At 52.7% G+C, this 17299-nt stretch overlaps 1 protein-coding gene across 1 annotated transcript in view; it reads left to right on the plus strand.

Moving 5' to 3' along the window:
• Nucleotides 1-16661, plus strand: part of SMAD6 (SMAD family member 6) — a 73552-nt gene extending 56891 nt beyond the window's left edge. The window contains exon 4 of the mRNA XM_081050554.1: nucleotides 14837-16661. Within this exon, the coding sequence (XP_080906680.1) occupies nucleotides 14837-15378 (542 nt within the window). The 3' untranslated portion in view covers nucleotides 15379-16661. The remainder of the gene's footprint in view (nucleotides 1-14836) is intronic.
• Nucleotides 16662-17299: the final 638 nt, after the last annotated feature.

Genomic DNA, 17299 nt, shown 5'->3' on the forward strand with positions numbered 1-17299 from the left:
TTTTTTTAACTTCAACGCAGCTGCTTTCGGAATTATTACAAACTCTGGATTTATGAGTCCTAATTAATGGTACTTTATTGTATGTGCACAAAAATTTATCTTGGCAGTATGCGCGCTTTATCCGAAAGCCTGAGCGCTTTGGATAAGGGAAGCCAGAAGTGTCCCTTCCGCCCCAGAGCCAATGTTACACGAAGACGTGGGGGAGAAGTCATTTGTCTTACCAGATCAAAAGCAGACGTGGTGGAGTAAATAAAGCATGAGATTTCTAAGATCTTTCCTGGGCTGTAAGGTGTTGAGTCCCGGGGGCTTGACTGGCTCAGTGGACACTGGGTGAGGTTGACAAACTGTGGGGTGTGTGTGGGGCCCATGGCGGGAGGAGGAGAGGCGGAAGAGGACCAAAGGATACTTGATGGAAATTTCCAGCAACAACAAATGTGTATTCCTTTTTATAATCTGATATGTTCCCTCTGTCATGTTTGCCCTACACTGGTCTATGGCTTCTTTTTGACATTCAGCCAGCTAGCATGGGTACCCACCATTCAGCGTTATTTCTAATTGGGAATTAAAGATCCAACTTCACCTAAGCGTTAGACAGTGAAGTTAGAATTGTGCTCTGATTTCACAAGTGGTTCTCACTGTCACGGGAGCTACGTTTCACACCAAGGTTGGTCACTTTGTTCTGTTGATCCCCAAATTTCTTGGGGTGTTTGTCCATGCAAAGGCCTCCCAAAGACTTGACCCAGACCAAGAGAGGCTCACACTTCCATCGTCCCCCTCATTATCCCTAAAGATACTGAATGATTTTAATAAACCTGAACACTCAGCTATGGCCTCTCCTGCCCCCCCCACCCCCCACCCCCACCCTGCTGCCTGTCATTTCCTTCATCCAGTGAGGATGAAGTGAACAGATAAAGTTAGAGGCAGCACCTTTCCTACACACACACACACACACACACACACACACACACACACGCCTTGCATGTTGGGGGAATGTATCCCCATGTCACTGACTGAGACAGGTTGTGGTTTTATGATGATGGCGGCACACAGGTTGGGTTGGTGCTGTGGGAGGTAGGTGGGAAAAGGGGCTTCTGGGTGTTGGGTTTTCTGCAGTTATTTTAAGCTCTGGGTTTAAGTGTCCTTTCTTGCAGCTATGGCCACAAGATAGGCCTGGGATGTTGTGAGACGCTTGATATAACCAAAAGGGCCTGGCCTGCGAGCCCCCCCCCCCCCCAGGAGGAAGTGGTTAGGTGGCCAGGAATGCAACCTGCGCCTCCCAGATTAATTAATAATTGAGAGCTGGCCCCCAGCCAGGCGGAGCTGTGAGAGATACAGTGAACAAAGAGTGGTTAACTAGAGTGGGGGAAGGAAAAGTTTGACTTTGCCTGTGGCTAAAAGGGAAATTCACAATGGCCATGATTTATGGGCTGAATTACTTGGGATCCTCCTTAGTGGCCCCAAGTTGGGCATGTGCTCCAGGAATGCAGACTGGCGGCCTGCAGGGCCATTTGTGCCCACGGGGAAGGGAGGAGGAAGGGGTGGGGGCAGCATGGCAGGCGCCAGCCTCAGTGGAGGAGGTGCGAGTCACACCCGGGGGAGACGTGGGAGATGGCAGGGAGAGGACCTGCACGGACCGCCTGCTGGAAGTAGGTATAGGGTAGAAGTTGTGTGCCCACCAGGACATACTCTGCAAGGAGGAGTAGAAGGAAGAGTGGATGTGGAGTCTGGCTGCCTTGAGTGCAAATTCTGGCTAATTGGCTGTGTGGACTTGGGCAAGGGACTTAACATCCCTGAGCCTTCATTTCCGCCTCTGTAGGATTGTACTTGCCTCCTAGGATAGTTAAATGAGATGGGGTGTATGGACAGAGGTGCTCAGTGGCAGCTGGATTTCCATAGGGTGACTGGAAAGGCCCCTGCAGCAACTCTAAGCAGGGTCATTACTTAGCAAATCTCTGCTGTGTTTGCTAGGCCCATGCATGCCAGGTGTGCAGCTCACCAGGGTCGGCACCCCGTCCCCAAGAGCCTCTTCACCCCAAGCTCCCCTTCAGGCTTCCCGGCGAGTCAGGAAAGGCACTCCTTTCCCCCTCTATCACATGAGGCCCTGTGGCTGCAAACAACCCTCCAGAGGGGGAGGCAGTTCTGGAAGGCACTTGGGCATGGCTGTCAGTTGGGTTCAGCCCAGATGTCTTCCTGGGCCCCCTTGTCTTTTCTAGAAGATATCAAGGATGATGAACTGGATAATGAAAAACAAGCCACATGCCTGTCCTTGCGGAAAACTTAGCCTTGGGAATAGAAGACCAACTAGAAGCACAGCTGACAGTTGTGAGCTTCACGCACATGCTGTGTCACTGACGTGAGTCATGCAGTGTGAGCCCAAGTGTACCCAGACCCAGGCCGAAGAATTGCTTCGAGAAATAGGAAACTGTTACTGAGGGCGTGGTTCACCTTCCCAAGATCTTGGGAGGGGGCAGTGAGAGCGGCAGGGGCATCTCCTACCTCAGAGCACATGGATGGTTCCTACTCCTGCTCCCTCATTAGCCCTGTGGGCCACGGGGCAGTCACCCAGCCTCTCTGAGCTTTCTATGCCATAACCTAAAACAGGGTCATTTATGAATGGACTTCGAGAATGGGAAAATCCTCCACAGATAAAGACAGCCTCCCGCTGTTTGATGGTATGATGGTGACTGGACCACCTTCTTGGCTTAGGCTATAGGTGCTGTGAGAACCCAGCTTGGCCTCCTCCGGCTTTGGAAACCGGTCTTGGACTTGGGGTTGAGGCATGGGGCTCAGGTGTGTGGAGCTGTGTCCACCTGTTAGCCCGGTGGGGTGAATGGACTGGCTGGTTCCGTCCCTCCTCTGCACCTCCCGCTGCAGGTCAAACATGCCGTCCCTTTCCAGGCGTCTTGGAACTTGGGCAAGAGTGGCACTGAGCAGTTGAGGCTGCTTCAACTGTGCACAGTAGCACAGCCACAAACAGGAGACCGGGTCACAGGGGTGAGCTTCTGCCAAGCTGGTGGGTCATTTTGCAACAGTTATGCAGGGAACATTTAAATCTCACGTTACTGCGTTCTTTACAGCAAATATTAGTGTTTGATTGTGGCTTAATGATGTCTCCAGTCAATATTAGCTTTTTTGCTTATTCTAAAGCACTCCTGTTTGTTCCAGAAATACACAAGAATGATCCAGGCAACCCTATTTTCGGAAGATGAAGTATCTAGGACTCTGCATTTGCTAAAGAGGCCTGGATTATGTACCTTTGTAGTATATATAAAAGGAGATTTTAAAGGAAAGGATTTAATGCAAGGTGTATTTTAAAACTGAATGCCCTCACCTCTGGGACTCTAATTTGGGGGTGTTTATCCCAAAGGGCTTCCTGTTCCCTTCACCCTCATAGACTTAGCAAGCCAGAGAAATGAAATCCACCCCCGCCCCCTCCTTGCCAGGTAGGAGTATTTGACTTACAAAGCTCACATGACACTGTCTCCTTGGTAAATAACAACAGGCTGGTGTTAGATGAGGCTTATTTTTGAGAGCTTTGCTAGTAAGAAAACCAGTGCCCCCTCTCTCCGCCACTCTATTCTTTGGCTTTTCCATTCAGAACCATGCTGCCCGTTCCCTTCACCCTCATAGGCTTAGCAAGCCAGAGAAACGAAATCCACCCCCATTGCTGGATGAGATGACTGTAGGCTTTAGATGATTTTTTCTGAGCCACTGAAACAAGCCTCACACATAGTAAGCTTGTCTGGCCCCATTGGCCAGGCTCTATCATGAGAATCAGCACATAGGGACATCGCTCCTTTCTCCCTGCCTCAATGTCCAGGCTTCCGAGCATCAGTGGTGTCACCTGTTAAATGGGAACAGCACTGTCGCTGCACCTTTTTCAGACCCAGGGCAAACCCGACGGTTTCCCAACTGCCCTCCCAGCTCTCAAATGTAAAATTCCATCAGCACCCCACTGTTGAAAGCACCCTTGTCTGGTGGCACAGTGCCAGGTCGCAGGGGAGGAGGGGCAGAGATGAGAGCAGCGTCATCCTAGGTTAGCCTGCTCACAGGTGAATGGGGTGGAGATACACGTCCCCCAATGACATTCATTAGTGTCACAGAGGAGGTTCAGACCCAGGGACTGGGGAAGGCATCAGAGTCTTGACAGTTGAGCCTGGACTCTGGAAACATTGGGGAACGGGAGGACTGTCATATGGCGTCCTCACTAACCCCCTCCACATCCCTCTGAGTGAGCTGTGAAGCGAGAGGAAACCAGTGCTCAGGCCCAGCCTTGTGGGCGTGCGGCCTGTGCCTCGCTCGGGCCCCTGCTCAGAAGGGGCTTCTGCTCAGTTGAATGCTCTGCTTTCACTATGGAAATTCTGGATAAAGTTTGGAGGAGCACTGCGTTTTCATTTTGCTTTGGGCCCCTAAATCAGTAGCTGGTTCTGGTACTCAGAGATACAGTCACCTGTCCACGGTAACAGCCGTTGGTGTTTGCACCAGTTCATCTCTCTGCTGCCTGTGCTCCAGGGAACCTTCCAGATCAACAGAGTGAGGTGGACAGGTACACACAGCGTGGAGCTGTTCGAGGTGCAGAGAGCTAAGGGACCCTGATAGCGGGAAATGGTGAGGCCAGGGCTTTGAGGGGCCCCGGGCTGTGGGGGCCTCATCTGGTCATCCTCTGGGGTGTTTGTGCACCAATGTGGGTTCCTGCCCCTGAAAGTTAAGACAGGCTGATTGAGGGCAATTTTAAGGTACTTTGCTTTTACAGCTTTGTATTGGGTCCAAGTAGAAGTCTGAGGCAGGAGGTTTGCCAATAAAACTCAAGTTGTATTTGGGAAATAAAAGGAAAATGGAGGTACTGCAAATTCTCCCAGCTCTGGGAACCTGCACGTCGGGAATATTCCGTGAAGCACACTGCCATCTGCCACAGACCTGCATCCCTGCCCCTCTGACACGCGCCCAGGCTGCCCCCATCTGAACCCCTAAAGGGCCAGTTTTGTTCTCGGTGGTCTCGGAGTCAACAGCGAGGTCAAGGTTGGGTTGAATCAGCCAACTTGGGTACTTAAAGCCTAAGATGAAAACCCAGACTCGGCTAAGACGCACCCCAAAGACCCGCGAGGGGCCTGGTTTGTCTGTAAACTCAAGAAACCGGTCATTAGCAGTGCAGACGTGCGGGCAGGGAGGATCTGGGGCCCCTTCCCCTCTCCCAGCTGCCACCTCTTTCCTGGGGAGCCAGGTACCCAGCTTCATTATCTTGCACAAATAGTGTTGTTTTAGAATCTTTCCAGGGCCAATATGAAGAGCCAGGCTTTCCCACCCCGGGGGGATCTCTGGGTAAGAAAACAAACAAACACACTGAGTCTGACTTTGCAATTAAACAAAAGAGGACTTGGAATGGGCGCAAAGTTCACAGCCTTTTGTTGCAGAAATGGGTTCCTTCTGCGTATTGCTGTCTCTCCCCACCACATACTCATCACCCTCCCCTCCCAGGACACAGGAACCAGAATTCTCCCACCCAGCTCACCTCCCTGCCAGAGATCTGAGGGGTTTCCCTGCCCTGCTTCCCTGGGTGTCTTGTTCTTTCTGGCGTAGGCTGTGGGGTTTCCCTTACGAGGGCCGGCCAGGCAGGCACACCAGGGTTTCTGGTGTGAAGTCCCCTCCGTCAGCTCTGATGGGGAGATCAGGCTGATGGTGACCTCACGGTAGCTCTGCGAAGCTGTAACTGCCTGCGAGTGGAGATAAGAGGGGAGCATTGAGGCCGAGGGAGACAAGCCACTGCTCCCTGGGCCCAGGAAACGTGGAACAGTCTTGCCAGGGCAGCAGGGCGAGATGAAGGCTCATGGAAGCAGAACCTCGGGTTTCTTCCTCTGGAGGGTCCCCCGCCCACCGGTACAGTCGGCTCTGAGGGAGAGACGCTGAGCAGGCCTGTATGTTAGAGCCTGGGCAAAAGCTTGTTTTATGTCGGTTGCAAGATAAGTTTATCTTTTCAGGATTTGTTTGAATGCTACATGAGATAAAAGAATGGAAACCTTACCCACCTTGGCCCAGGCTGCCACTTGGTTCCACTGGAGACCTGGGGCCGAGCAGGCCGGGCTTAGGGTGCCAAGGCTGAAAGAAAGGTCTTCCTGCGGGGCCCAGCAGGCCTCTCCCAGAGAAGGGCAGTTATGGCTCAGCCAGGCAACCACTGGCTCTCCTTATACCCGTATCCTTCCTAAGCCTCTCGCAGCCCAGGGGCTCTAAGGACTCCCCAAAATAACCTCAGGAGCAGATGAGGCAGCACAAAGGGCCCGAGGAGAGTCAGGCTAGCCGGTTGGGATTCCTACACCGCACTGCTGTGTGGCCTCCACTTTGGAGGCTGTCCTCAGAATGCTGATTCCACCTCCCGGACAACAGGAGTTTGGAAGGGAGAACTGATGACGAGCACAGAACACCCAGCACCTCCCACCCTCCAGCAACTCAGCCAGGGTTAGCAGCCCGGTCCCAAAGATCACTATTCATTATGGCAGCACTTCTAGAAAATGCTCCTTGTGTTTTGGAGGGGTGCTGGGAGTGCATGGGAGAAACTGAAAAACGAAAAAAGAATGTGTTTATAGGGCTGCATAGCTGTGGATAGCTGTGAAAGGCATGCTATTTGAAAACCCCTCTGCCCTCCCGGGAAGGCGGGCAGCGTGCGGTGGGGCAGGGGCCCTACATTGCCCCTTCCAAGGACCCCTTTTAATGTCCAGTCTTTATAGAGCCTCCACATGCTGGCGTGGAATGGGTATGGCTGGGCTATTCTAGCACAGTCCCTGTGCCCTTACCCTGTGTCCTCGGGGGTGGTGTAGCCCACTGGTTGCACCCAGGGGAGTAATGCAGAGCCCCATCTCTAAGCCTAGATAGCCGTGAGATTGAATCCCCGCTTTGCAACTTCCTAGCTGAGGACTGTGGACAAAGCCTGAGCTCTTTGGTCTTAAATGGGAATGACCGAGAGGATTCACAGTAAGTCAAGACAGTGCGTGTAAAGTGCTTCGTATTCTGCCTGGCATTTGGGACAGGTTCATTAAATGTTGGCTGATTTTTATTATTATTGACTGCTCTACCACTGCTACGACTATTGTGATTTCCCCTTGATTCTCAACTCCATTGGCGCTTAATATTTTTGCAGGTATTAGTACCTAATATGAATACTGAGTCAATCTACTAAATAATTTACACATAATATATAGAGGTAAGACTGTACAGTGGTAATAATATTAGTAAAAATAATAATAGCTTTTACTTATGGAGTGCTTATTTTGAACCAGGCATTATTAGACACACTTGAAATGAATCCCAACAGCCCGATGAAGTAAAGCACTGATTGCATCTCCATTTTACAGATTAGGAAACTGAGGTCCAGGGGAGTAAAGTCACTTGCCTAAGAATTCAGAGCTGGTTAGTGGCACAGCTCACATTCATATGCAGGCAGATTTGCTCCTGGGCCCATGCTCTTAAGCCAGCCCTGTGTAGGAGACAATTGACCAGTCCTAGCCATATGGCTAATTTCCACTGTGACCTTGGCAAGTCACTTTAGCTCTTTGGGCCTCAGTTTTTACATCTGCAAAATCGTGAATTTTGGCCTCATGGACTGAGTGTTTCCTGACCTCCCTCCTCTGTTCTCTGTCATTCTCCCTTTGCATTCCTGTCCACTCCCTGTCTTGGGGGTTATTCCCCCAGCAGAGCAGCTGATGGTCTGTCTGGTAAGCACAGTCTTTGGCCTCAGAGACTAGCGGCCGAAAGAGCCCGCGAGGTGGACCCTGTGTAGGCCTTGGTGGTGGCCAGACCGCCCGTGATGTAATGACCGATTAGGAACTTCCTCTTGGAAGCCAGGCTTCCTCTAGGAGCCAAAGGTGCTGGAGCTGAGGTGGGGGCTGGGGAGGGGGGGCGAATAAGAGGAAACTCCTGTCAGCTGGGCTCTGCTCTTGGAAAGAGTTCAGCAGAGAGGCTCCGTCTAAGCGGTTGACCATTAACACGGCCCGTGCACATTCCTTCTCTGCTTTTACTGCCCCGGCCCAGTGGATAAAGGGTTGTTCTCCCCTCCTTAACAAAGGGGGAAAAAGAGCCTCTAATTAATGCTGCATCTCTGGACTTGCTGCAAAACCTGGAGCCATTTCTGCAGCTTAAAATGACAAAGGAAGGTTAAGTGGAAACTCCCCCCCCCCCTTAAGTTTGATAACAAAAACTACTTATCTAATGGGCAAACAAGGCTTTTAAAGGGGTGTTAGGTTAACCAGATGCAGGGCTACATAATTATTCCCAGGCCTGGGAGCCGCAGATGAAAAAGCTGCCGGTTGGACTGGAACTTGAAGCCACAGGAATGACATGGGACAAAAGAAAGGCATTTTCCAGGAGGGCCGGAGGCCCCAGTGTGGCCCTGCTGAAAAGGGGATTAGAAAAGCCAGCCCTGAGCTCCCCTCTGATTCTGCCACCAACTTGCTGGGTGACCCTGGGCAAGTCACTTTACCTCTGCGGGCCTCTGTGTCTCTTGAGTCTCCTTTCCCAGCTCTCATTGGGGTTTGGGGCTGGCTCTGTCTGCCTTTACTTTTTGCTCACTGAGGTGTGCCTGGGCTGGCCCCTTCCATCTAGCCCTAGGAGAGGCAGGAAGGCTGCTGTGGCCCAAGGGGACGTGAAGCAACAGCAGAGGCTTTGAACACATAGGAGCACAGGTGCCCTGGCCAGGCCCCTGGAGACCAAGAGGGTCCCGGACCAGCCTCCTGCAAATGCTCTGAGCCTTCACACCCAGGTCCCTTGGAGTCTAAGGGACCAGAAACGTTTAATCTGGGTATATCTCCGGTTCCCTTAACAGGGTTGCCGAGTCCAAGGCAGTCTGGCCAAATGGAAAGAGGGGAATCACGAGGAAAACAAGCTGCATTGCGTGTGCTCAGGATTTTGGAGCGTGCGGCCCACGGGGGAGCACACAGGAACGTTCCTGCCTTTTGTTTTGACAGAAAACTGCTGATTCGAAGAAGCTAAAGGCTTTTCTTGGGATTTAAGCTCTCCCTTCCTCCCGCAGACTGCAGTTGGCCTCTTTGGTGCCCCAGCACCCCCACAAAATTACACGTTGGGTTCACAGCACCCTCCCTGGGCAGAGAGGCCAAGAGGAAGGAATGCCAACCATTGGAGGGCCTGGCTCCTCCTCCCTCTGGTGGCAGGAATGTGGGCACCACCAGGAGGCCAGGCCATCCCTGTGGGGCCTGGAAACACTGGGGCGGTCCCCTGGGTCACCACCGAGCCCCGCTGAGGCCACTCCAGGACAGCTGCGGGAACCTGGCCTGGCAGCACCTTCCTCCTGCCTTCATTTTAATTCTTTCGAGGCCTCACACCTGCACTGAAATCCACAGCTCTTACGCGTGTAGGTCATGAGTTTTGACCACGTGTACACCCGAGTTCCCATTATACCAGTCAAACTTCTCCATGGCCCCAGAAAGTTCCCTTGTGCCCCTTTCCAGACATCCCCATTCCCCAGAAGTAATTCCTGTTCTGATTTCTATCACTGTAGGTTCGTTTTATCTACTCAAGAATTTCATGTAGCACACGTCTTCTGTGGGCCTCTTGGCAGCTCAGGCTTCTTTCATTCCGCATGATGTATGTTGTTGTGTGTTTGAGTAGTTTGTTCCTTTTTCTTGGTGAGTCATATTCCATCGTATGGATGTACCTTATTCTTGTTTATTCACTGTCTTAGTCCATTTGGGCTGCTACAGCAAAATGCCACAGACGAGGTGGCTTACGTGACACATTTATTTCTCTGGAGGCTGGGAAGTCCAAGATCAAGGTGCCGGCAGATTTGGTGTCTAGTGAGAGCCCATTTCTCGTTTACAGATGGCATCTTCTTGCCGTGTCCTGACATGCTGCAAGGGTTAGAGAGCTCGCTGAGGTCTCTTCTATAAGGGCACTAATCCCGTTCATGAGGGCTCTACCCTCATGACCTAATCACCTGCCAAAGGCCCCACCTACCAGTGCCATCACATTGGGGGTTAGGATTTCAACACAGAACATCTGAAGGTCTATAACATCCATTCTCCTGTTGATGGACATGTGGGCGGTTTTCCAAGATTGGGTGATTATGAGTAGAGCTGCTGTGAACATTCACTAAATCACAGAAATTTAGAGCTCATTGTTTGGATGCGAAGATGAAGGCCAGGAGATGGGAGGTGACCGGCCTTATCAGGGCCCGGAGGAAGGACACCTGCCAGATCAGCGCCAGACTGCGCCTCTCCTCCCCTCCTCCCCCCGGAACCCTCCCAGCCGCAACCCAGAGTCTGGCTGGGAACTAGGCCAGGCCCCAAGCAGGGGGGAGTGAGCAGGAGTTTCGGTCAGAGCGCGGTCATCTTTGATGTTGTTCACTCGGGTCTGACTCGTGGGCATTTATTTGCAATTAAGGAGCTGGTTCCTAATTAGGCTGATGGCAGGACCACAGCCTTGGAGCCACAGAGAGAAAAAGATTCCGCAAGAGACTGTCCCCTCGCACCCTGAGTGGCAGCTCAGGCTGCAGACGAGAGGCATGGTGGGTGGAGTGGGGCTCTGCAACTGCGTGAAGTACAGAGGAGACCTGGGTTTGGGGGTGCCTGCCTTCTCACTGGCAGACAGCGTGTCAGCTTGTTTCAGGCACTGCATGAGATTCAGATATACGTATATACATGTGTGTGTAAATAGTGCCATGGCAGTACTTGTCTTTGTTCTAGACGTTCAGTTATTCGTTGCTTCATTCATTCCTTCACTTCCTGGACACCTCTTTCACCTCAGGTTCCAGGCTAGGAAATAAACCATAACATTCATAAAGTGCTTTACCGTTTGCAAAGGGCATTGCCATCCTTTGTCCTATTGTAACCTTGCATGGTGGTGACCCTGGGTCATGACCCCAACATCCCTAAAGAAACCTAAAGATGGACTGTGTAAGCGAGGCACTCAATTATGATTAAGCCCCATTTCACAGATGGGGAGACTGAGGCTTGAGGACATTCAGTGGCTTGTCCATGGCCACACATCCAGTTAGTGGTGAGAGCCTTAGGTCTGTCTCAGCTCTGAAACCTTTAGATCACATGACAAGCATTAGATTAGAATTCTAAGGTCTCAAGTTCTGGTCCCCGTTCTGCCACCCACGACTGGGTGTCCCTGGGTGAGTCACCCTGTATACCCAGGGCTCCATCTGGGGCACAAGGACATTGGACTCAATTGGTGGTTCCCACAGGCCGGTCTCAGGGCTAAGTTTTCATTGGTCCATGATGAAAGAAATGAGAAAATTTCTTATAATCTAAATGGATTAACTTTTAAATTTCTGGTTTTGTTACTGTATCAGATTATACTTTTCTTGTAATTTTGTTAGTGTCAAATTATACTTCCTTTTGTGCTAGTGATAGTGGATGGTTTAGGGGGTTTGAATAAGTCCGTACATGACAAAATAAATAGTGGTAACCCTGTGGCATTCCCAACCCCTCTGTTAAACATCATATTGGTTTGCAAAAGCGCAGTGTTGGAGCTCCCTAGAGGACGTGCTGTTAGGGAGATCCCTCTCAAGCTCTGGAGTACCCAGACCCTGAGAGCTGCGTGGGGGTGGGGAGGCCCCAGAGCATGGTGATGGCTCACCTGCTGGCTTGCTCTGGGGGTCAGACCTGACACCTAAGTCTTTGCCCACCATTGTCTCGGTCGTGAGGCCATCAGCCCCACCTGCCAGATAGGATTCTGATGCGGGATGGGGTGAGGACAGTGTGCCAACACTTGGGATGTGTCTTAGTTCCTTCCTCCTTCTCTGTTACCGTGTTCCGAAAGCACCGTAGGGATACAGGCAGCACCGTAGGGATACAGGGATACAGGATACAGAGAGGACTGAGACCCGCCCCTTCTTCCTGGATAGGGCCAGCCAGTGGCACTTACTGACCAACTGCACAGACACCTGCTCAGGCCAAGGGAGAGGTTGCATTTAAGGCTGTAGGCGCCCAGGAGGGAGGGGTCAGAGAGGGCTTTTCTGAGGCAGCAGTCCATCTCCTGGAATTTGGAAGACTTGGCCGGGAGCCCAGGCCTGATGAGGTGTTACCCAGGCTGCTCAACCAAAGAGGCCGCAGGAGGCGAGGCCTGGCCCAGGCAGGTCCCTGAGCCAGACATCTGGGCCAGCTGGGCCCTAGGGCAGCTCTGTGGGGTTCGTCCCCAAGCACAGGATACCATACCCAGGAGGGGCACTGAGGGAAGGCTGGGGACACAGGTGTTGATTGGGGGGGCATTTGGCTTGGCCCGAGTGAGAGTAGGGGGACAGGAAGTCCTATCTGGCCTTGGATTAAAAGGCTTATGGGAGCATGGAGAGAGGAACCCTCTACCTCAGTCCCATTACCATCACCCCACCCTCCACAATGGCGTGGCTATACCCTGGGGCAGAGCTGCCACTTAAAGACTAGGCGGCCTTCTATGAACCTTATCTGTGAAAAGGGGATAGCCCTAAGACCTCACTTGGTGGCACTGTGCAACGAGTCCTTAGGGAGTAAAGCCTTTTCGTTTGCGGGGTGGGAATGACTCACCAGCTTGTGGGTAAGCACCTTGAGACTCACAGAAAAGGAAAGCGGTTGTGATTACAGATAGAGGCGTAGAGAAGGGAAGGAGCTAGCTTTGTGCGTGGGTTTTACGGGGGAGTCTTCCCGAAGTATGGAGAAGCGCTCCCCTCTGGAGTGTGGCCTGGCACTGACGCTGGCTCCAGCACTCACTAGTGTGTGCCGTCGCCCAGTTAGGGCACCACCCTGGGCCTCAGTTTCTGCACCTGTGAAATGAGGTGAACCAAGGCTGCTGTGAAGAAGGCACCTAACTCATGCAAGGTACTCGGGCTGCCTGTTGCCTGTCCTGTTGCCCAGTGTTCTCCAGGCTCAGCGTCTTTGCTTCCCCACCTCTGTGCTGAGAGCACTGTTGGAATTCTGTTTGCTTGGTGAGAAGGTTGGTGCTGGAGTTTTGTGGCCCGGCTGGGATAATGCTGTTTTCCTGGCTCTTGGGAACCCCCAGACCAGTGCCAGATGGATGGATGGCAGGAGGGGCTTGGGTGTTCCTGGCTGCCCACATGCTGGGACTGGTCTAGTGCCTGCAGTTGGTCACCCACCCCTTAGGCAGCTGTCTCTCTGCCCGCTGCCTAAGGGGCAAGTCTGGGAGGACAGAGAGTAGTGCCTCTTCTCTCCCCACCGGACGAGCATGAGGGCGCTGGATAGATAGTGACGTGAGGCCAAATGATAGTTCCTCAGGAGCTGGCCTGGGGGCCTGTGGCTGGGATCTAAAGGCAGGCGGAGGGTAAGGGGCGTGCCCGTTGGGGTGTGCCCCCCCCCAAAGCCTCAGCAGAGCCCGCAGCCCACAGGACACCCACAGGATGCCCCTCACACAGACAGTTCCTGCTGGGTGGCAAGGCAGGCCTCCAAGCAGTGCAGAGGATGTCGGGGACCTGTCACCTGCTGCTCTGGGGCTTCTACGTGGTGCCAAGCTGAAGGCAGACAGAGCTGACCTCACCCAGGCTCCCGAATGAACGTGTTCGCAGTGTTTCTTCCCTCGGATTTCGCTGGACTTTGATCGGTTTCTCTTGGAGAACAGGAGCCATAAAGTGCCTTGCTTGCTGTGTTCTTGTCAGGCCGTCTGCAGAATTCTCCCTCTGTGCAAAAGCCCCAGCCGGGGCCTGTGGGAGAACATATCACCTGTCTGGACAGTCATGGGTGTTCACCTGCTCCTCAGAGCTGTGAGCTCAAAGGAAAGAGCAGAATGTCCAAAGGCTTCCGAATCTGAGAAGCCGCCCCCACACGAGAGCAGTGAGCGTGGTGCTGCCCTTTAAGGCAGGCCCCAGCCTGTGTGTTGGGTCTTCGGTCTGGTCTCAGAAAATTGTTAAATTCATCCAGACACACAGAGATGCCCCAAGCCAGAGTGAGAAGGGATTCCAGTAATCCTCTAGGCCACCCCTTTGCTGTCTGTGGGGAAACTGAGGCCCGGAGAGGTGCAGCACCCAATTGTGAGAGCTGGTAAACTCTGAATCCGTTGAGGAGCGGTTTTCTTTAGCTTTAGAGACTTTCAACTTCTCTGTCTCACAGAGGTGGCTGCAGTTCTGGTGAAAACCTACCCTTCCTGCCAAGAGCCAACTCGAGGTGCAGGGGCTAGGAGACTCAGCATAATGCCCCAGGCCAAGGCTGGGAGCAGTCAGTCAGGCAGCCATGATTCCGGGCTGCAAGGGAGCCTGCGGCCAACTCCCCCACCCCCTACCTTCCTAGGCCTGAGTCCCCCAGTGGTGATTACGCGCCCTCTAGCTTAACCTGGCTCTGCTCAGGGGGAGGCTTGGACTGACTGGGTTCAAATGCTGGCCGTGCCCCTCAGTACCTGTGTGGCTTTGGGCAGGTGCTGGTGTCTGGTAAGTCTTGGATCCTCCTCTAAAAGGAGGAAAAAGGAGGTGGCCTCTTCACAGAGTGAGGCCCGCGGCAGTAAGAAGTGCAGTGCCGGGCGCCTGGAGTGCTGTAGCCCCTCAGCGTTGTCAGTGCCGCCTTTGGGGCTGTGGGTTTTCGTCAGGCCCCTAGCTTGTGAAATTCTCTTGCCAGGAGCCGGCTCTGCTTCACGTTTGTGTTCCCACAGAACATAGCACACAGTAGGTGCCTTGCCTTCTCTGCAGGTTCATAGCTTGTTTTCTCTTGTGTGTGTGTGTGTGGGGGGGGGTCCTGCTGTATGTTAAATTTCCTGAGTCCAACCTGGCACCCAGTAGGTGCTGGCATGCGTGTTGATGGCTAGAAACACCAGCGCACCCCTGCCAAGCAGGCAGCAGTGCCACCTGTGCTCCCGTGTGCCACCCGCCTCCCCACCCGGCGTAAACACCCTGTGCCCTGTGCTTGCTCTGCAGACGCCAGCATGTCTCCAGATGCCACCAAGCCGAGCCACTGGTGCAGCGTGGCGTACTGGGAGCACCGGACGCGTGTGGGCCGCCTCTACGCGGTGTACGAGCAGGCCGTCAGCATCTTCTACGACCTACCTCAGGGCAGCGGCTTCTGCCTGGGCCAGCTCCACCTGGAGCCGCGCAGCGAGTCGGTGCGGCGGACGCGCAGCAAGATCGGCTTCGGCATCCTTCTCAGCAAGGAGCCGGACGGCGTGTGGGCCTACAACCGGGGCGAGCACCCCATCTTCGTCAACTCCCCGACGCTGGACGCGCCCGGCGGCCGCACCCTCGTTGTGCGCAAGGTGCCCCCCGGCTACTCCCTCAAGGTGTTCGACTTCGAGCGCTCGGGCCTGCTCCAGCACGGGCCCGAGGCGGACGCTGCCGACGGGCCCTACGACCCCAACAGCGTCCGCATCAGCTTCGCCAAGGGCTGGGGGCCCTGCTACTCCCGGCAGTTTATCACCTCCTGCCCCTGCTGGCTGGAGATTCTGCTCAACAACCACAGATAGCGGCCGCCGAGCAGCCAGCGGCCCACCGGCCGCCCCACCTCCGGGGGAGGCCGTGCCCAGAGACACAGCCCCCACGGACGCAACCCCCCAAATATCATCTACCTAGATTTAATATAAAGTTTTATATATTATATGGAAATATATATTATACTTGTAATTATGGAGTCATTTTTACAATGTAATTATTTATGTATGGTGCAATGTGTGTATATGGACAAAACAAGAAAGACGCACTTTGGCTTATAATTCTTTCAATACAGATATATTTTCTTTCTTTTCCTCCTCCCTCTTTATGTTTTTTTTTTTTTTAAAAGAAAATGATACAGCAGAGCTAGGTGGAAAAGCCTGGGTTTGGTGTATGATTTTAAAAATATTCATGCCCAGCCAAAAAGCTAATACCAGTCACTCGATAATAAAGTATTCGCATTATGGTTTTTTTTTTTTTTTTTAACTGTCTTCTTTTTAACAAAGAGGGACGTGGAGTGCTTCAGTGAGTTTCTGACTCAGGCACCCTACACCTGGTTTCAGTCCTTTGCCAGATAAAGACTAGAGGGAAGAAATTGCAAAGGGAGGAAGGACATATGTTTACTGTTAAGGCCACAGGAGGTTCTGCTGTTCCTTCCTCGCTATGGCTGCAGTGTGTCCCCAGGATGGGGAAGAGGAGGGATGAGTGCATGGCCCACCCATCCTGGGTGAGCTTTCCCGTCTGATGGCTCATGCTCTGTCTCTCCTGAAGGAAGTCAGTCTGACGGTGGAGACTCAGGTCCACGCCTCCCATCTCTAAGCTGTACACAAGCTAGAAGAAGACACTGTTTCTTACCACTTTAGGGAAATGGCCTGAGGAAGAAAGATTGGGAGGCTGGACCTTCGGCTCACCTACCATAGTGTAGAACCCACAGTGAAGTCCTTCTGGCCTCGCCAAGCTACCCTCCCATCCCCCACCAAATAGCTCAGAACCTGTACATCTGGGGCTGCATTTGTGATTTATGCAAAATCCAGTGGTTTCTTTCTACTCTATAAAAGGGAAGAGTTGAGGTTCTGGAAGGGTAAATGGCTAGCTCGTGACAAATCTAGATTAGAAGTTATATTTAATTGTAGGACCAGAGCCATATTAAATCAGTTTTCTCTCGAGAAAACTCAAAAAAGGAGGCCTCGTTGGCCAAATAACTAAGGGGAATGTTACATTATATATCTTCTTTCTTGGAGGTTTATATCAACAGAGTAAATGCCCTGAGAAGTCCTGTGGATTATCTACTGCTGCATAATAAATTATCCTAAAAGTTAGCAGTTTGAAACAACTCACATTTATTATCTCACAGTTTCTGCATTCAGGAATGCAGGAGCAGCTTAGCTGGGTGGTTCTGGTGCAGGGTTTCATGCGGCTGCAGCCAAGCTGTTGGCCAGGGCTGCAGTCACCTGAGGCTTAACGGGGACTGCAGGACCCCAAGCTCACTCCTGGGGCTGTTGGCAGGAGGCCTTAGTTCCTCACTACGGAGGCCTACTCATGACATGGCTTCCCCCGTAGCACATGATGCAAAAGAGGGACACCAAGAACGAAGCTGCCACCTTACGTGACCTTACCTCCGAAGTGACAGGCCATCACTTGTGCCCTATTCTGTTGCTCACACAAACCATTCTTGCTACAATGTGGGAGGAACTACACACTAGTGTGAATGCCAGGAGGTGGGGATCATGGCCGCCATATCCTAGAAATACACCGTTTCATTTTGTTTCTCAAAGTTATTTGTCAATAGACTCTTTCCCCACCTCTGCTCCTTCTCCATACTAAGGTGCATTGGTGCCTGCAGGCTGGCCCCTGCTGACTGCTGGACATGCCAGGGCACTCCAGGCTGAGGCTCTGCTCTGAAGATGCTCATCTGGCATGCCCGCCTCGCTGGTTACTCTTGGGGTGGAGTCTGTG

The sequence above is a fragment of the Rhinolophus hipposideros genome, assembly GCF_964194185.1.
Source record: "Rhinolophus hipposideros genome assembly, chromosome: 5".
NCBI lineage: Eukaryota > Metazoa > Chordata > Mammalia > Chiroptera > Rhinolophidae > Rhinolophus > Rhinolophus hipposideros.